At 47.7% G+C, this 20,548-nt stretch overlaps 1 protein-coding gene and 1 long non-coding RNA gene across 31 annotated transcripts in view; one reads left to right on the plus strand and one right to left on the minus strand.

Annotated features, from left to right (window-relative positions):
• The window catches only part of HYDIN (HYDIN axonemal central pair apparatus protein), a 433,865-nt gene that overhangs the window by 328,467 nt on the left and 84,850 nt on the right, over window positions 1-20,548 (plus strand). For 29 of the 30 annotated variants that reach the window (XM_045046329.1, XM_045046327.1, XM_045046336.1 and 26 more), the window contains 7 exons: window positions 280-453; window positions 4,273-4,484; window positions 9,100-9,237; window positions 10,959-11,142; window positions 13,425-13,566; window positions 16,269-16,431; window positions 18,154-18,777. In XM_045046329.1, coding sequence (XP_044902264.1) covers window positions 280-453; window positions 4,273-4,484; window positions 9,100-9,237; window positions 10,959-11,142; window positions 13,425-13,566; window positions 16,269-16,431; window positions 18,154-18,777 — 1,637 coding nt within the window. Of the gene's footprint in view, window positions 1-279; window positions 454-4,272; window positions 4,485-9,099; window positions 9,238-10,958; window positions 11,143-13,424; window positions 13,581-16,268; window positions 16,432-18,153; window positions 18,778-20,548 lie in introns of those variants that run through there. The other variant, XM_045046346.1, reaches the window with a different exon arrangement.
• Window positions 9,716-16,283, minus strand: LOC109494933. The gene is made up of 2 exons (XR_002150104.2): window positions 16,146-16,283; window positions 9,716-10,296 (listed from the first exon to the last, which is right to left on the minus strand). It is a non-coding gene; the product is annotated as an uncharacterized LOC109494933 (long non-coding RNA).

A 20,548-nucleotide genomic window follows, 5' to 3' on the forward strand; every position in this document is an offset into this window, starting at 1 on the left:
TACCATCTAGACTGAGGAGAAAATCCAGAAAGCAAACGTGTTGCCATCACACGGTGCACAACACATGGGTGGCAGAATGAGGACAAGAATCCGTGGTCCTGACTTGTGGTTCCGGTCTCCTTTCTCTTTTCTGCTGCCATCTGTGGCCGCACAAGAGACGTAGAGGCAAAGCGCTTGGAGAGATTGCTCTACAGGGGCCTCCATTCTAGAAACTTCTTCTGTGTAGAGACACTAAGCAACTGAGAGCCAGGAAATTCAACCTCCTGACCTTTTTTTCAGGGAAATCAGCCACCGCAGTCAGCATGGCCAGGTACTACAATGCAGCCTGCTTGAACATCGACTCCATCGTGCTTGAAGCGATCTCTGATGGCAGCAACATCCCGGGGATCCGGGCCCGTGAGCTGTGTATCAGAGCTGCCATAGAGCAGTCCATGAAGGAAGGAGAAGAGTCTGGTAAGAGCCTTTTCCCCTGACTTTCTGTGGTCAAGTGGCCGGCAGCCTGCTGCTGATACCCATCTTCTCTGTGTCCCCCGTTGAGCTTTTCTCCCCCAGCCTGGTTGAAAGCTGACTTACAACATACTGCCAACTTACAGCCCAGGGAAGAGTTGTCTTCACTGAGTATCTGTGGCTCTCCCCACTGCCCAGACAGGCACCCATTTGGTGCTAGGGGGAACAGGACCATGAATAAGAGGCAGCCCACACTTTGGGGGGTGACTTGTGGAAGGGGAACAGACATGGACTTGTTCAGAGCAGAGGGAAATAATGTAACAGGAATACTGACTTCTGTGAAAGGGCAACTTTGGGATGGCTGGGGTCCAACCAGCTTGATCTGGGGAAGCTTTCATGCAAATGAGCTTTAAAGGACAGGCAAAGATGAAGTCAAGTACATTCCAGCCCAAGAAAGCAAGGAAGCTGACAGTAAATTAGAGGTGGGAAGGCAGGCTCAGGCCCATCTTGGTTGACCTTGATGCCAAGATTAGGAATTTGGGTTTTATTTTGAAGGAACAGAGGAGTCAGGCAGTTATCACCCTCTGGGAGAAATGGTCAGAAAGCCACACTAGGAAAGCAGCTCTTGTAATGTCCTGTAAAGGAAGCACTGGAGATGCTGACAGTGAACAGGTTTGGGCCAGCCGACCCCCTAGCACCTGCATGGCAGGAAATTGAAAGATGGGGAGGCATTCCAGATGGTCACCTAGAATTTCCAGTCATGGAAACCAGGAAGAGAGTGATGTCATTTACCAAGATAGGAAATGTGGGAAAAGGGGAAAGTTTGTTGGAGAAGAAAATTAATTAAGGTTTTGAACACCATAGTAGTGAGGCCTGGTGTGGCCTGCCTACCAGAGGTAGAGAATTCTGGCTCCGTCAGGTTGTCTATGGACCGACAGGGCAGGAGATGGCTGCTCAATTGGGAAAATACATTGAAGTAGAGTGATTGCTCTGAGAGGAACCATTTTTAATAAATATTCATTCATAACAGCATAACATCATTTCTAATAGTGCACCATGCCTGCTGGTTGATTGATAAAAGTGGCTGGGGCTTTTAGACATGCCCCTTCCATACTTCTGCATAGAATGCTTAGGGAAATAGAAGATTCTTTGCTGAAAAGGCCAGAAAAGTAGCTTTTGAGTAGTGAAAGAGAGGAAAAATAATTTTCTCTCTATCCTGAGTTCTTGGCAGAGACTGCTATAATGAAAGATTAACAAGGAAAAAAATAAGTTTATTAACATGTGTCCTTCCTGTGTACATGGAAGATACTCAGGAGGAAATGAGGTGACTTAGAATTCTGAATTAAATACCATCTTCACAGGGAGAGAAGAGGAGGGAGGTAGTCCTCTTAGGGGAGAGCAAATGAGTCTTAGGGAAGATGAATGGACCCACAGAACAATGGACGAGGGTACGGTAGTTAATGACAAGCGTGTCTCCTCTCCTGTGATAAGTCAGTCCACTCTGCTGGATGGAACTCCCAGGGTGGGGATTTGTGACAGTTGAGTTCCCTTTGGACACTTGTCTTTAGACAGATAAGAGAAGGTCAGAGAAGTCTTCTCCCCACATTTGCTGTTTTTCAAGTGCCCACAGTTCAAAAGCAAGTAGCGTATTTTGAGGTGGCATATCCTGAACTCTAATAGTCATATTTTGGGATGGCGTATTTCAGCTACCGTCAGTGGGAACCCCAAGCTACATCATAATTCTGGTTCTTTTAGATTTTGTTTCCTTTTCTGTCAATTAAACTACATTTCACAGAGGTCTTTGGAGCTGTATTGGTGTCCCATAAGAAACTGTGGATTTGGTCTTCCTACCTGAGGAGGTCATGTCAAGCTAAAGATATAACGGGGGGAGTCTTCCTCAAGAAAGTAAGAGGTGCACCTGCTGGAATAAAGAAAATCAGCCCAGAAAGTTCCAGAAAGAGGAGAGGGATGGAAAGGGCAGGGCAGGACATTGGGGAACACTTATATTTTAAGAGGAGTGTGGGTAGAGGAGAAGCCAGGGAGGCCGAGAAGGCAGAGGGAGTGTCAGAGGGGTGGGCAGTCAGGAGAGCAGGATGCAGAGAAGTCAAGGAAACAGAGCTGCAGGCGGGAGGGGCAAGAAGGGTTTGCACACCTCTCCAGTGCCCTGGTTGGGTCTGGGCACCTTGGCCTTGTCTGTCTCATAGGCCTTATCACTGGTTCATATACCATTTACTTGACTTCCTTATGCTACTGTCTCCCTACCCCACCAGAATGTTAGCTGGGAGCAGGGATGTGTGTTCGTTCTCTTCACTGATGCATTCCCAGCCCCTGGGTTGGTACCTGGCACAGAGTAGACACAGAGTAAATACTTCCAAAAATGTGTCAAATCAATGAATGAATGTAGTCATAGATTGCTGGAAGTACAGATAGAATGAGCCCTGAGAGAGGGCCACTGTGGGTCACAGTTCAGAGGTCATTGGGCGCTTTGGAGAAAGCCCTTTCAATGGAGGGGTTAAACCCAAACCTACACTTGCTGTTCACTGCGGGGTCCACAGGCTGTCCTGAAGCAGAAGTGGTAAATCTAACCCTGGTGTCCCTGTCCCATGCAGTACCCACCAGCCACCTGAAACATGGGTGTCCAAATTGAAATGTGCTGCTTGGGGGTGGCGGTTCAGGCAGGGGGAAGGGGGTGGCACATGGGAGTTGAAGATGTAGTAGGAAAAAAAGACTGTAAAATAACAAGGTAGAAATTTGTTGATATAATCGCATTTGGGGTAGATTGGGTTAAACATACCATGGAAACCGATTTGTACTTTTCTAATGTGGCTACTAGAAAATCTAAATTGCATACACATTATACATCTATTGGACAGATGTGGTCCACACTACTGTTTTAGAAGCTGGGCAGTGAGGAAAAAAGGAGGTGAAATGATGATGTCTTGAAAGAAATGAGAGATGAAATGAAAACCCTTATTAGTATTACATCAGGAAGAGCTGGCTTTGTAAGATATGGCAGGATGACGCCGCTGGCAGGGGAGGCTGACAGACATGGGGACAGCACAGAAGAGACCCTACAGCCATCAGTGGAGGCGGGAGCGGCCGTGGAGGCATAGGACTCATGGCAAAGTGAGTGGGCACAGGTGGCAAGAGGCTGGAGCCATCACAATCATGTAGAGCCTGGAGGCACGGGGGAAAACAGGACCTGGATGAACGAGGGACCAACCAACAGAATGTTGGTACAGCTGTTCCACTGGTGGCCTCATGCCCTTTGACCCCTGACACCCCCAGGTGCAGTATGGTGTCCTTGTACCTATAACCAGCTCTCAGGGGAGGGACAGAGGGACAAAGGATAGTGACAGCTCTCAAGGGAGTTCTGAGGGCTTATTTGCGGAAATGGCCAACAAGGAATAAGGAGTCTTAGCAAGTCTTCCTGAGCTGGAAAACGTGGAGGCTGCCTAGCGCACAACCGCATTACCCCATCTGAGGTGTCAGCTTTCCAAGGCAGGGCTACAGTGGACCAGCAGTTTCAGAAATGCTTGCCCTCGGGGCTGGAAGAGGAAGTGGGGCAGACTAACATGGGACCCACTGGGCAGATGGGCAGCGAAGAGCCCTGGACTCCAGTCCAGCCTCTCCACTCGCCTGTCCTCATCCAGCCTCGGCATGTGTAGCCTCTTCTTCCAGCCCCTCCCAGCCAGCTGCAGATGGAGACGGCCGTGCGCTCCTCAAGAGAATCACACCAACCCCGCTGGGATTTGTGCCATCCCCGCTATTATTTCCTGATCATCCTGAGGTGACTTTTAATATAAACCCACTCTCTCTGTGTAGCCCAGGAGGCTGCTTCAGGCCAAACTGCTGTGGGACAGACACATCTGAGCAGTGAGACCCTGGGCAAGTTTACCTCAGAATCTACCCTGTCCCCTGAAATGAAATCGGCGAAGACCATGCGTGGGAGCATGATAATTGCGAAAAGCAAGGCGGAGAGCCATGGCTCTGGGTCTCAGAAGCAGCACCACCAGCATGCGTCCGAAACGCCACAGGTACAAACCAGGGCTCCCCAGAAGAGGGGTGGGATCCCTCCTCCTGCCCTTTCTCCTCAGAACCCGTCAGCCATGTCAGCATCATGCCATTGCTGTGGGGGCCCTCACTAGGTTCATGGTGCAGGTCCTGCAAGGAGAGGTCATCTGGCAGGAGTTCAGCAAGTGACTTTAATGTTATAGGCACTGGGTTGAATGCTAACAAAATAAAGATAAGGCAAAATCTCTGCACTTAAGCTGCCCTAAGAGTCTGATGAAGGAGATAACCACACATTCAAATATTTGCAATAAAATGAGATTGGTGACAAAAGAGCTTTGTAAAAGGAATTGGCTTGAACCGCATGAAATTGCCAACATTCAACCATTGGAACAGCAATTTCATATGGCTCAGTCTAATACTAAAGGAATGCTAAGGATGAAACTGTTCATAGGAATTGTGGGAGGGCTGCACAGGAGTCATGGAAGGTCATAAAGTAGTCAGAAAGTTTGAGCCTCAGCCAAGGGACTTTGAGAACAATCTTGGCAGAATAGCAGGTGCTGTGGCCAGACAGTGGATGGCACCGTGGAGAGGTAGGTGATGAGTTGTCGGGGGGAAAGTGGAGTCAAGTGAGTGTAGGCTTCCAAGATGTTTCAAGGAACAAGAAAAGAGACTAGTTGTTAGAGGAGCAACTTTAGGGTTAAGAGAGTTGTTTCTCTGAAAGGAGGTAGAGGCACAAGCAGGTCTGTAAGGAGAAGAGCTCCTGGAGGAGTGTAAGATGACAATCCACCCAAGAGGGAATGAGATTCCTGGAGGAGACAGGGAGGAAAGGACTAAGCACAGTCAAAAGGGACGGGGGCCAGCTCCTTCTGGAGTCAGTAAAGGTAAAAACAGATACAGCTGCGTGTGGGGAAGGCAGGTGGAGCGCGGAGGTCGGAGAAAGTCTTTGCTGAGTGGCTCTAAGACGTGTGCAGGATGCAAAGTCTTTGCAGGAAGCATTGAGGAGGTTAGTGTTGCACAGCATGCTTGAGGAGAGTGGAGAAGCACTGATATGTCCCCCGGGAGGAATAGAACCAGAAATGGGTGGTGGACAAAAGAAAAGACAGTTCAGAATGCTGATTCTCCAGCCAAGACAGGAAGGCATAACTTCGCTGTTTCAAAATTTCCCTAAGCAGTCATTCAGAGGTAGAGAGAGAAGTCATCATTGCAAGGGCACGAGTGCGCTCAGAACAAGGGGCAAGGGAGTTGAGAGTAGTATATGGGAAGTGCAGTATATGGAGAGAAGGAATTACAAGGAGGGCAGCAGAATGAAACAGGATTCTAGGAAGAGTCTGTGGGTCTTGTTACCATCCAAGAGTGCAGTAGGGAGAGTGGGAGAGGTGGGCGCTTCAGAGGAGGCTGTTGAAGAAAACAGAGTGGAGGTGAAGGCCCTTGCAGGAGAGGACCCACATGTTGGATGGCACAGGTGGATGGAATGGAAGCCAAGGTCTTCTCACGAGAAGAGGTATGCAGGTTGGATGGGACACTCTGGGGGGCTGAATTTGTGCCAAATAATGCCTCTCATCTTCGTTTCAGTCCCTCCTTCTAACATCTTGAAAATTGGAACCGTCGACTCAGTTTCTTTTGCAGCATCATTTAACCCTCTTTCTCAAGACCAAATATGGTATTCATGGATGAACTAAAACTCATATTTGTATTAAACAGGGTGTCATTTGTATTAAACAGGGAATCATTTTCTTTGATTGGGTTCCATCCATCTGGACAATGAAGCAAGGCTTTTTAGAATATATCAAAGGCAGCAGAAAACACTAAATCTGATCCCAATCCCCTTGCAATAAATAGGGAACTCAGAGCCTGTTCAAGATCACCCCTGCCCACATGGCTGCTCACACTGCTCCAGTGTGACAGGACTCATGCTTTGGACAACAGTCACTCTGTTGGCATGCTCCACCCACAAATGGCTTTTCAGTTTTCTAAAGCTCTCCTAAAGCATGAACTCCCCAATGACTTAAAGTTTATTTATGTTGCAAGTGGAAAGCAATGTATAATATGTCACATAATAAAGATATGACTGTAATATAAGGTCATTTGTTTATACATCACTGTGTTCTGGGAGAGCACTCCCTGGAAATTCTTATCTTTTGAATGACATTTAATACAACACTCTCATTTCTCAGTCCCATGCCCACCTCAGCTCCTCACTGCCATGGTCATGTTCAAGAACTTGTTCATCGTTACCCATAAATTCCAAGACCTCTAGACCACACATCCTACATCCTGACTACCATCTTCTAACCTTCCAGATGACTTCTATGAGAAGTAACTGGTCCCATCCAAAACTCCAGTCCACATCTTCACTGCCTACCACCCCCTTCACTCCCCATCTTACTCAGTTTATCTGTGTCTGTCACTTTAGGCATTCCCTTGCCCCCTTGCCCTTCATCATACTCTCCAAGCAAAACTTCAGCCGATTCTCCACCTCCTCCATGCAGAGTGGCTGAACACAGCTGGAGACAGTCTTCATCTCTCCTGAGTGGTCTTTATTTAAAAATTAAGACCACAAATCTCAAGCGGACCTTTGGTCTGCCCTAGTAAATTTGCCATCCGTCTCTTCAAGATAACTATTTTATTGTGGTCGTCACTCTCCAAACCCCTAAGACCGTTTCCTCTTCCTCATTCCCAGCTGATGATCTCTCTTCTGACCCATGGAGGGAGCAGCAACAATGAGAAGACAATCACCATATTCTCCCACCACCAGACCAACGAGCCAGGCTGCACCTTCCCTGCCACGGAGTCCCTGCCCGTGCTCTCATCCTAGGCCCTGCACATGTGCACTGGACCCCACCCCTTCTCACTCAAGAGCTGAATTCCTGCAGTCATCCCCTTTCCCTCCCATTTGTTTTTTGCCCTATAGATCCTTCTCATCAGCATCTATGCATGCTTTATTACCTCCCATCTTTAAAAACACTGTCCCGACATCACAGATCCCCCTCCAGCTCTTACCTTGTCCCTCAACTCCTCTTCAGGGCTGTTCCCCCCAAGAATGGCTGCATGCCTCCCTCCTCATCCTCAACCCCCATTCTCTCTTTCACCTATTCCAGTGAGGCCTTTGTCCTTACCACCCCACGGATCACTCTTCTCAAGGTCGCTGGCATTCATCTTGCCAGATCCAGTGGCCTGTGTTCTGTCGTCCACCTCACATGACCTCACAGCAGCTGATAAGTCCTCTTCCTGGATGTCCTTCTGGCCAGCACACCACCGCGCTCTTCTCCTTCCCCTTTGCCTCATTCGGGACTCCCCCTACTCCTGCAGCTTCTCCACATCCTCCAGATCCATAGGCTTTTGGAATAGGCTAGGACTGAGTCATCTGCTCTTTTCTTTTCGTTATCTACCTTTTCTCTATAGGTGATCTCATCCAGTTTATTAAGTACTGAAATATTTTCAGGATGCGTGTGCCCCTCACATTTCTGTCTCCAACCCCAATTTCTTGCCCAGCTGAGGGTCACACACGCAAACTCACATTCATTATCTCTGTTGAATGGTTTAAACACATCTCAAAATGTATGTGTCTGAAAAGTGACTCTTGCCCCTCACCCAAAACAGAACAAGGCAAAAAATTGTTCTTCCTTCAGTTTTTTTCTTTCTTAATTAATGACTTTGCCATTTTCCCATATGCTCAGACTAAAACCCAAGGGATCATTCTTGGTGCCCCTCTTTCTTTCACATCCTATCCCAAGTCCTAGTGGGATGGAATGTTAGAGAAAGTACCAGCCATTTCTCACCACTTCCACTGTGGCATCCTTGTCCCTGCCACCATCATCTCCTGCCTTGACCTTGGAGATGTCTAACTAGTCTTCCCGCCTCTGCTCTTTTCACCTCATGCAGCAGGCACAGTGGCCTTTCAGAAATAGAACTGAGATCATTGTCTGCCTAAAACATGCCAACAACTTCCCATAACACTTGGAATAAAGTCCAAATTCCTTACTGGGGTCTGCAAGCCCTGACTATGCCTTAGACCTGAATTAAGCCCGACCCTCTTCCCCATTGCTCACTCAGTACAGTTACACTGGGCTCCCACGTGCTCCCCAGAGCCCATCAAGCACACTCGTGTGCAAGGAGCTTGCTGTTCCCTCACAGAAAGACTCTTCTCTCAGGATCTTGTCTCATTCTTCCATATTGTTGTCCAACCCTGTCACCGTTCTCTATGTCCTTACCTCATTCTTTTCTCCCTAGCACTTGTCACTATCTCAGACTATGTGACTGATTTGGATATTCACCTGCTCCTTTTCTGTCTCCTCTATTTGAAATAAGGACCACACAGGCAGCAACATTGCCAGCGTTGTTTGTTGTTGTATCCCTAGTGCTAGAGGGACCCCTTGTACCTCACAGGTGCCCAATATTTGTTGAATGAATGAACAAATGTGTACATATACAAGGCACCTTTCACAGCGTTCCCACTTGAAGCTTAGGCAATTCTTTAAGGAAAACCTTTCATTTTACAAAGCAATCTCCATTTTACAGATGAGGAAATGAGGCCCAGAGAGATTGTACGATTTCCACGAGGTCATATGGCTTGTAAGTATGAGAGCTGCTGGGACACCAAGCTGGATTCTAACTCCTGATCCTTCTCCCGCTCGACAGATTTCCTCCAGCCCTCTCCCTTCGGGGCCCGCACAGCGCCGGCTCAGTGTCAGCCCCAGTATCGGAGGTGAGACCGGGCTCGTGAGCTGTGTGCTCCCTGAGGACCTATTCACCCAGATCCTGGCTGATCGCATACAGGTACGTCCGTGCCCACCTGCCCAGAGCTGCACGGCTCACACTCCATCCCTGCGCTGGGACCTGAGATTCCGATCCATGGCCCACCCATGGCGGCTCAGAACCCAGGGGTCTTGGAGAGGAAAGATGGGCGTCTTCACCCCCAACAGTCATTTGCTCTTGTCCTTTTGACAGCTCTTGTTAGGCAACTGGCCCTGGCTCAGTCTGCTGCCTGAAGTCACTCTCCTTAAAGGACCATTGAGCATATTACATATTAAAAAAAAAAAATCAGATTCATGATACAGCCCTAAAGTGGTATATTAAAAGTCATAACATGGAGCCATGGAAAGTTAGAATTTGGAACCATATTAATTGCTGTAAAAATCTGTTTTCAATGTATTAAGTGAGAAAAGCAGGTTATGAAATAGTATGTACAGCACAATTGCATCTCTATAAAAATATGTCTAAATGTATGTCATACAAACAGTAAAAACTCTGAAAGTGTATTAACTGTGGTTATCTTTGGATAGCAGGATAATGGATTTTTAGTTCTGTTCATACATTTCTGAATTATTTTACAATGACACATTGCTTTTCAAGTCAAAAAACACAGTAACCGTTTCCAGTTAAAAAAATTGTTTTCATAAGCGTTGTACAGTTAAAGAAAAGAAAACAAGATCAGCAGGATTTGGGAGGACACCCCTAAGCCTGTTTGCTGCTTATGGTTTGCAGAGAGCTAAACGGCTCACCAGGTCCTGGAGTTGTCCATTGGATTTGGCTTTTTCAAAGTAGGCCACGATATTAGTTGCACATTTCAATAGAACAAAATGCGACCTGAGGCTCCCAGAAGAGGAGATGTCATCACAGGAAATTACTCAGGTTAAGGTTTGATGGCTACTGTGTTCACAGTGCTGTCACTCTCAGCTGACCCGAGCAAGGTGGGCTGATAAGTGTGCTGGTGTTTCGTGTACCCAGGTTAAATCGCTGGTAAAGCCCAAAGTAAGCCAGCAGAGCAGTGCTACTCGAAGTACTGGTCTTTGATGAAACACGGAGTTTGCGTGGCTTCCTTCATCGACAGTCTTGCTACAAAAAAACAAAACAAAACAAAAAAACAGCAGCTGAAATAAATAGTGTTTTTCGTGATGTCATTGATTTACATTCTGGCACAAGATTCTGGTCTCATCAAACACTGGTAGTGATCAGCTCCTGGCCAAGGGTGGCCAGTCTGTGTACCCCCCTTTGAGTAACACTGATGTACAACAGAGGCTGCTCCTCAGCCGTTAGTATTACCAAGATCGTTACACGCCAAGGCAGTAACGCCACTGAAAGATCTGAATGGCCCTCCTGCTACTGGTGCCCTTGCTGTTACTCTGTGAGGGGGGGATACCTTGCCTTTCCCTCCTCTCCGCCTGTTCCTCATGGATCTGCCCAAACCCTCATTTTCACGTTTAGTTTGCGTTCCTTATTTCTGTAGAGATAGGAGAAATCTTTTATTCTATAAATACGTATGATAAAGCTCTTGCATGACTGATAAAATATTTTTATTTTTCTCTCAAATTTTTTAACAGCATGTTGAATGTAGCAGGTGGAAGGGTGGTTTAACGGCATTTACATGGGGGCCCAGTAGGTCAGCAGAGACCAGTGCAGCCCCCAGTAAAACCACCCACGAAAGAACAAGCAACTTTCTCCATAGAGAACCCGGTAACTGTGGCCTTAGTTACTGTCTTTTCTCGCTCTGGTTTCAGCTGAGTGACTGCTTCCGCGGAGTGGTGTTTGATAGCGTTGAGACCCTCTTTGCTCGGAACCCGGCTATGGCTCTCCTCTGCCTGCTGAAGGCCATCGGCAACCGGGAGCACATCTATGTAATCAACATGGCCCAGGATTACACAGTCATGAAGGCCCAAGAGAAAGCCAAAAAGGAGCAAGAAGGTAAGGCCCCGTACTCTTCTGGGCTGCCCTTCCCAAGCCCTAACAGCCCTTTCAACAGAGCCTTACACTTTTTGAAATGCTTGTCCACCACGTTGAGCCATTGTGCAGATGAAACTATTACATCTGCCATGTCATCGGTGCTCACCTCCGCCCTGTAAGGTGACCAGAAGTTCTTATTTCTACTTTGCACCTGAGGGAACTGAGGTGCGGCTGACCTGTCGGGAGACTACAGGACAGGGAATGGACCCAGCCAGCTCTTCTTGTAACAGACATGTTTCCCTTCCCCCTAATGTCACACTGCATCCCTTCTCATCTTCCCTGTAATCACAACCAACCCATGGGGGACACATCACAAGTCCCATCCTGACTCAGGTGACTGATTAGCTTGTTGGTTTTGTTTAAGGGGACTGTGCATTTCCTGCAAACACTGGAAGTGCTCATAAACTAGACAAAACAGCTTCTACATCTTAGCCTCCTGTGTCCCTTGCACTGCAGCCAACATTCTGTATACTTGAAATGTCTCTAAATGGCACTGTGGGTTATTTAATCCTTACAGTAACCCTCTTGGGATCATTGTCCCCCTTTTACAGACAAGGAAAAGGAGGCTCAGAGACATCAACAGTGTAAGATCACACAGCAAATTAGTAAGGTCTTTATAACTCTGAAACCTTGCTTTTTCCTGTCATTACAACAGTAGCTTGAAAAAAATTTCAGTGATTGAAAATTAAACACACACACACACACACACACACACACACACACACACACACACACACACATTCAGAGTAATGTTAGCTTGAGTTCCCAATTTAGTCATAAGCAGACCTAGCAAATTTTGGTCCCCAAGGGAGGAGGTGACACTTTCCTTGGGAGACAGACTCCTGCTCTGGCCTCAGCTCGGTGACATCACTGCCCTTCCTTACTACAAATCATAGTGCTTTTTCATTAAGGAAATAATTACAAACTTGAGCTCTCTTAGTTCTTAAACAATACTTAAAGACTGCTTCCTTACATTCTCATCCAGAGAAAAATTAGGAAGAAAATCCCTGGCAGTGTTCCAGCCTATCTGACTTCCTGCTTTCCCAGAAAGCTTATGTCCCCATTAGCATCAACTTGAAATAAAGTATCTCTTTTCATTTTTTCATTTACTTGTGGATTGAGGTTTTTCACCATTGCATTATGGGCTCCTCTCCCTGAAATCTTCTGCATTTGAATAAAGTCCCAAGGCAGCATCCAGTAACAGTATTATTATATTCAAATCTAATTTTTATTGAACACTTATGAATTTGCCAGGCACGACGAGCCTAGATGCTTTAGAGGGTTGCCTATATGATCCCCATGGCAGCCTGTGGAGGAAGAAATCTGATTCTTATCTGTTCCTAGCTCTTGGTAAGTGTCAGAGAAGGATCTTCAGATACACATCTCCGAGCCCAAAGCACAGGCCTACAAGAAGTGGAAGTTGTAGAAAAGAATCTGAGAGCCTTTGTGCTGGGCATGACCATGCTTCTGGACCTGGAATCTGTAGGGTGTGGAAAATGGTTTCCCTTGGTCTGCAAATGGTTCTGTCACCCTGAGCACTCTGGCGACATATGTTTGTAGTGTATGAAGTTCGTGGGTGCTATATTACTTCCCTATCACTGCGGTAGCAAATTACAGACTGGATGCCTCCAAATAACACAGACTTGCTCTCTTACATTTCTGGAAGTCAGAAGTCCTTAAAGCGGGGTGTCCACAGGGCTCTGTTTCATTGAAGGCTCCAGGGAGAGAATCCATTTCCTTACCTTCTCAAGCTTCTAGAGGCCACTTGCATTTCTCAGCTCATGGTCCCTACTTCACAGCATTCTGACCTCTGCTTCCATTGCCACATCTCCTTCTCTGACCCTGACCCTCCTGCACCCCTCTTATAAGGACCTTTGTGATTATACTGGGCCCACTCGGATAATCCGGGACAGTCTCCCAGTGCAAAGTCCTTAACTTAATCACATCTGCAAAATCCTTTCCCCCACACCAGGTAGCGTATTCACAGTTCTGGGGATTAGAACATGGACATCTTTGGAACTACTATTCAGTCTAGCACAGATGGAGACCAGTTTTGGAACTGTGTGAGTGAAGGAAGGCCCACCAGAGATCAAGAATGTCCCCGCAGCACCAGAGCTGCCCTTGCCCTGGCATAGACCCTCCATATCAAGTGTGGGCTGGGAGCTGAGCCACTGAGGGCCCTGCAGCCAAGGCTGGTGAGTGAGTCACTTTCCCTCACTTTCCTCTCTCTGTTCCCTCCACAGAGAGCAAACGCAGGGAGGCACTTCAGAAAGAGAAGGAGCGTCTCCAAAATATGGATGAGGAAGAATATGATGCCATGACAGAGGAGGAGAAAATCATGTTCAATCAAGAGGTTCGGCAGGCCCTCCGGGAAAGGAAGAAGAGGTCAGAATCAAGGGGTAGTCAGGCTGGAAGTGGTTCCCCCCGGGAGTAACACACAGCCCATCCTGGAGACTGGGATCACCTTCCGGGGGAGCAGCATGACCAAGGGAGACACAGGAGGGTCACCTTCTGGGGAGCAGCGTGACCAAGGGAGACACAGGAGAATCACCTTCCGGGAGAGCAGTGTGACCAAGGGAGATAGGAAGATGACCTGCTAAGAGCAGGAAAACACCTTGACCATCAAGGGGACTGGTTGCTGCAGCCTTTCAGGGTTTCTTTCATTGTCCTCCCCGTCCTTCTCTCTGGAGGACATCTGACACTAGAGGGAAGGTTGTATGATATAATGGCAGGGGACTTCTGGCCCCTCTGTTCTCCCAGGGCTCCCACAAGCTTCTCCTGACAACTGCCCCCTAGGTGTGGCTCATCAGACTCTGTGCTCAGGTGTCCACAGCTGGTGACTGAGGGGCCACTCTCTTGACATAAGCTTAATGGTCACTCCCCAGAACTCAGTCATTTCTCCTTCCCCAGCCATCATCTTGGCCTTTTGTGGTGTTATCTGTGCCCTGAGTTCTGACTGCCTCTCCCACTTGATCCTCGGCCTGGACAGTTCACCAGAGACCCTGGGCAGTCTCTCAGCCACTTTCTGTGCCCATCACTGGGAACCACACAGGAAAGACTGAATCCCCTCCACACCACATGGGCCCCAGGAGACTCAAGCTGTCTCAGATAGCAGTAGAATATATGTCCTTTCTGCCCTCAGACCTTCAAACGTGCTGAGAGAGGAGGGTATATTGCTTACCCTCCATAGAATTCCACACATTGGCAAAGCCAAGATACTTGCCCTACTGTAGAGGGACATAGTCTCCTTCCACCTCCAGACTCCTCCAACTGACCCCAAAAGAGCTTTTATGCCCTCTCTGCCCCCATAGTATACCCTCATTTCTTCATCTGCATGGTCCCTTGTAAAAATGCCCAGGGGGCGCTGCCTGGTGGCTGGGTCTCAGTTAAACATCTGACTTCAGCCCAAGTCATGATCTCACAGTTCATGAGTTTGAGCCCTGCATCAGGTTCTGTGCTGTCAGCACAAAGCCAGCTTCGGATCCTCTCTCCCCATCTCTCTCTGCCCCTCCCCCCCTTTCTCACGCTCTCTCTCTCTCTCTCTCTCTCTCTCTCTCTCAAAAATAAACATTTAAATAAATAAATAAATAAATAAATAAACAAACAAACAAACAAACCCAGTCCTCCAGAGGTATAAAAATACTAGCTTTGGGATTCCAAAGGAATCTCTTTTCTTTCTCATCCAGGTCATTGCTTTCAGGAATTTATTTCATAGTGGACTTGGAAAATATAAATCTGATCCTCAAAGCTCAGCAATGACTTGTTTGTGTGAGACACACACACACACACACATACACACACACACACACACACACCTAGTAATGATGAGTTGGCTACAGTGGATGATAGAGAATCACAGCAACCAGGAGTAACCAGGGATTCCTAGAAATGAAAACAGATGGGTTTTGTACTTTCAGAAATGCTGTCCCCTCCACTTTTGTTTATATTTGGTGTTCCAGCCTTGGTGCCCCTTCTGCCACTGGCAACAGGGCAGGCCCAGCTGAATCCATAGCAGGAAGGGACAGAGAAAAGAAAGGAATGTGGCTTTCAGATCCACCACCATGGCTCCAAGCTAGCCATTAGGGACTGCTATTTATTTTTTTTTTAATTTTTTTTTAACATTTATTTATTTTTGAGACAGAGAGAGACAGAGCATGAACGGGGGAGGGTCAGAGAGAGGGAGACACAGAATCTGAAACAGGCTCCAGGCTCTGAGCTGTCAGCATAGAGCCCGACGCGGGGCTCGAACCCACGGACCGTGAGATCATGACCTGAGCCGAAGTCGACCTCTTAACCGACTGAGCCACCCAGGCGCCCCAGGGACTGCTATTTAAAACACCATTTCTTGAGACACCTGAGTGGCTCAGCCAGTTAAGCATCAGACTTCGACTCGAGTCATAATCTCATGGCTCATGAGTTCAATCGCTGCTTCAGGCTCTGTGCTGACAGCTCAGACCCTAGAGCCTGCTTCGGATCCCGTGTCTCCCTCTCTCTCTGCCCCTCCCCCACTCACACTCTGTCTCTCTATCTCTCAAAAGTGAATAAACGTTAAAAAATAAATAAATAAAACACTGTTTCTGTTCTAATGTTGTCTGAACATTAGATGTAACAAGTATAGGAATCTGAGCCACATCTGAACTGATATCAGAACAATCTTTGCAACTTACTTTTTGAAAACTGCTAACATCAAGCTATTTTCAGCCCTTGCCTTGCTCTCCTATGAAAGAAGATTGATATACAGATTGACAGTTCCTCTTAGTTGAGTTTGAGGTGATCAGTTTTGCTGAATGACTTTTCAGAGACCCTACTTTCTTTCTTTCCTTTCTTCCCTTCTTCCCTCCCTCCCTGTCTTTCCTCCTTCCTTCCTTCCTTCCTTCCTTCCTTCCTTCCTTCCTTCCTTCCTTCCTTCCTTCCTTCCTTCCTTCTTTCCTATTTACCCACATTATTTACCCACATTTCTTTACCTGCATTTCATTCTTCTTATGCCCGAGAAAGCTCTGCCCATGTCCCTCCACTGGACACTCCCAGTTAGGGGGAGTGGACAGGAGAGGCTCTAAACTCTGTTTTCTCTGCTTGGTTTGATGAAGGGAGCTGGAGAGGCTGGCAAGGGAGATGCATGAAAAGAAGTTACAGCAGGAGCTTGAGCGGCAAAAGGAAGAAGATGAGCTAAAACGGAAGGTCAAAAGGCCAAAGCAAGGACCAGTAAAGGAGGAACCTCCCACAAAGAAATCTCAAACAGCAAACCGGCAGGTAGCAACCCTTTCTTGCTCCTTAGCAAGAAGCAGAACAGAGAGAGCATACATTGTAACCACCCGTCAATCCAGTACTTTCCCTTCCACAAAATTGACCTGATACTGTTTGGATTTTGCAGTGGAGCAGAAGGTAGGAGGGAAGGGGCCAACACTTGTCACAGGCTGATTATGTGCCAGGATCCCTGGCTGCCCTTTATGTAATTCTATCATTTTGACCTCCCTCCCACCCTGTGAGGTTCAGAGCCATGAACCCTGCCTGGGGTTGAAAGAGACAAAGTCGTGGGTATCGGACCTCCCCCAGTTACGTCTGACCACAGTCATTGCACTTTCCACTGTACCCCGCCCTCCCCGTAAGTCCCCTGGATGGTGCTGAATGGGCTGGTATTCACAGTTTGCCTCAGTAAGCCACAAAGTCAGTAGAGCCCCGGTGTTCTACCAACAGCTTATCTTGACAATGGTCAAGGAAGGCACTGCAACATAAGCTTGTCCTTGCAGACAACTAGTGATAGTTTACCAGCCTGCCAAGCTTAGCAGTCACATCTCTGGGGCCATGACCCAGGAAGGCAGAACAGCCAACACAGCACCAAGGGTGGTGCTCACAGCCCGGGAGGATAGCTAGCCAGCTGGTGGGCACAGTGACTATGTCAGCACTGGATGCTCTGAGGATGAAGCTAAAGCCAGACAAGCCAGACTCCCAGACAAGATGCAGACTGGTCCCAGTAGATGAGCAAGGCACAGTGACCACATCTGAGCAGACACAAGGGCAGAGGAATTAGGCTTCAGCGGCCACAGTCAGGTAGAGCTCAGGAAGGAGCAGAGTCTGAGCGTGCAGAAACAGCCCAGGCTTGGGAGCAGAACCAAGCACAAGAAGCAAGAAGGCCTGGACTCTCCGCTGTACCTGGCCTCCGGCTGCTCTGTGCTGGGCTCCTGCAACCTTCCAAGGGCAAGCCCTCCCTGCCCCTCTCTGGCCTCTCCTTCCACACAAAGTCCTCTGCCTGAAATCTGTTGTCTGGACAGAACTTTCGGTGTCTTGGCAGTGACTCTACTGACAGTGGAGAAAGACACAGTAGTAGCCAAGCCCCTCCCCTCCATACTCAACTAGGTGAGTGACCCCTCCAGGGGACAGCTCTACCCAGCACTGACCTCCTAGCTGCATTGGAGATGAGACAGAAGAGTGGTACGGTGAGGCGCTGAGGCAAGGGGGAAGCCAACCCAGCGAGCCTGCCTCAGAGCCCAGCTTTATGGAGGAGGCGCACTTTCAGCGGGAAAGGGGATTCTGGGCTGCTCTGCAGGCAGTGAACATTCGGCTAGACTTCATGTCATCAAAGAATGAACAAAAACCTCTGGGGCCTCCCCAAGGATTCCATCCAGAGGGGAAGAAAATCAGAGCCCACAAAGCAAGTTTAAAAGGGCAGGAGAAAAAGAATGAAGTTGGTTTCTCTAGGCCAGGTTAATTAAATAAATAGGTATTTTTTTAAAAGCCAGGGCACAGCCAAATTCTTAAACTCCTGTTTGGTCCCCACGAAGGACCGTGGAGAGGATATTTTAACAAGGACCCCCCAAGATGACACAGACACAGACATAGCTCCTGGGTCTATAAGAGGCACCTGGGGCTCTGTGAGGCCTTCTTTCAAAACACAATATCCTCTTGCTCTCATTTATGCCGTTGTTCTCCAGTAAAGAAATGTTTTAAGCATGTTTTATGTGTTTTTCCTCCTAGATTCTTACTTTTTCCAAACTAGATGTCAAGATGGATACAGTAGAAAGGAAAGTATCCATCAGAGAGCAGTTAACCGAGAAGGAGGAACTGACAAAGAAGAGAAGGAACCAACTGGCAGACCCTCACGTGGTTGGGTCTCCCCTTGTCCAGGAGCCAGAGGACAGTGAGGGGGACCTCCTGAAGGATGCTGACAAGCACCTGGCCCACAAGTTTAAGACCTATGAGCTGACTCTCAAGGATGTTCAGAACATCCTCATGTACTGGGACCGGAAGCAAGGCATTCTGCTGCAACACATGGGCACCGAGGACATACCCCACGAGGCTGATGACCAGCGCCAGGTTCCTTCGGGTGGGCGCCGAGGCCGCAAGGACCGGGAGAGGGAGCGTGCAGAGAAGGAGAGAGCCGAGAAGGAGCGCCAGGAGCGGGAGAAGGCTGAGAGGGAGCGTCTGGAGAAGCTCCGGGCTCTGGAGGAGCGGAGCGATGGAGGAGAGGCTGATGGGGAGGAGGACCATGAGGGGAAGAAGGATCTAGGCGTGCCATTAATAAACATCCAGACACCTGACATGGAAGGCTTGAACTGGAAGCAGGCCCTGGACAATGACAGGCTTCCCAAAGGGGATCAGGTACAGACTCTTTTCCAGGATGCAGATGTAATGAATGGGGTAGCAGGTATTGTATTAATTACCATTAAGGTGTTTCTTTCTGTATCCCCTTAATTCCGTTAATCTCTGATTAATCCCTTGGATATAAGACAACAGTGGCTAAAAGGACCTATTTCTAGGTGAAAATCCATAGAAAGCTCCACAGATCTAAATTACTCTATCTGACCTCATAAAAAACTGTCTATAGGGTTGATTTTTAATATGGATAATACTGGTGTTACAGGCTGGCAAGGTAGGTACGCTGTAGGGTGAAGCAAGATGCTCAACTACTTTAAAATCTTGTTCCCACAAGTTCTTATAGTGACAGAAATCATACTATTTATCAGATAGCCTTTTGGCCTTAGAAAATATTGCATATCCAGAAGCCTCTTGGGTAATCGTTTGAAGGAGACGGTTACTATAGCCTTTTGTCTGAGGAAGAACTTCTGTAAAGCACCAGAAAGCAAATAGTTTAGGCTGCGGGTCATCCAGTCTCTGTCACAACCACCACCAACATATAAATCAATGATTTTGTTCCAATACAACTTCACTTACAAAAGCAGGTAGCAGGCCAGACTTGACCAGGGGGACACAGTTTGCTGATCTCTGGTTTCGTCTATAAGAAATTAGACACAACCTTAACAAGGAGAGAACAGAGCCTGGGAGGAATGTATGGCAGGTAAGGGCTAATGGGAGGACATGGGTAATTCCGCAAGGGGGCACATTAGGGTGTGGTTTGGCCCCACAGCAGCAGGCCAGGCGGGCCAAAGGGCAGAAGACCGTTGGAGGACACAACACCACTGGTTTTACAGTTCCGCCTCCACTCAGCCTTAGATAAGGCATCATGGCCGTTTTTCCCCTAGAATTATGTTTTTTTAAAAAAGAACATCTTCTCATCTTGCTTTGTGCTCCAGTACTTTAGCCAAGATGATCTGCCTGCCTTTTTGTTTTCTCTCCACACTCCAAGCCACAGGTTAGACTGTTGGTTATAAAGTTCTTTAACCCTGGCTCTATTAATTTAACAATTGGTACAAACTGTTCATTCCTTTCCCTCGCAGACATTCAAACCCTGGGAGTTAACGCTAGCTAAGCATTAGGTCTTTAGCCACCTGCCCTGCAGGTTAGAAACCCAGGATTCCATGAAGACTGTTGCCTGCTTGGCCTAATAGCCCATTTGGTCCACAGAACGGGTGCTCTGGTGGGCTGTAACACCATTGTGATGATGACAAATCTAGAGATAGCATGTTTATTCTGAGGTGCTCCATGCTGAGAAGGAAGTTGCTGCTAAATTTTAAAGGCATCTGCTCTGGAAGATGCTCCTTCAGTATATATGAGAGCAGAAGGGGAGAATGCTGTAGGAATGAATGTTCTCTTTGGTTTCTTTTTGACTTCTCTCTTCCTTCCCATCCTTTACCCCATTCCCAGAACCTTGGCTTTTTTTTTTCTTTGCCATATTTGACCTGCTCTGACCCTATCTTTCAGCATTAGAAGGAAAGAACATTTAAAGGTGAAAGAACAATTAACACGGGATCTGAAAACAGATGGAACAACTCTGTACTATAGACATCAGAGCCTTAAGAGCTAGTCTCTAAAACATAGTTTTGAGTGCCTACTATGTGCTAGGCCCTGTGCTATATTGTCCTGGTTCTTGTCCCAGTGGAGTTTATGTAACATCCAGCTGCAGAGACAGACACAGTAGGGTGACAAGGGCCATGATGAGAGAGGTACAGGGAGCGTGCAGCCACAGCAAGTG

Source organism: Felis catus, chromosome E2 (assembly GCF_018350175.1).
Source record: "Felis catus isolate Fca126 chromosome E2, F.catus_Fca126_mat1.0, whole genome shotgun sequence".
NCBI classification, from domain to species: domain Eukaryota; kingdom Metazoa; phylum Chordata; class Mammalia; order Carnivora; family Felidae; genus Felis; species Felis catus.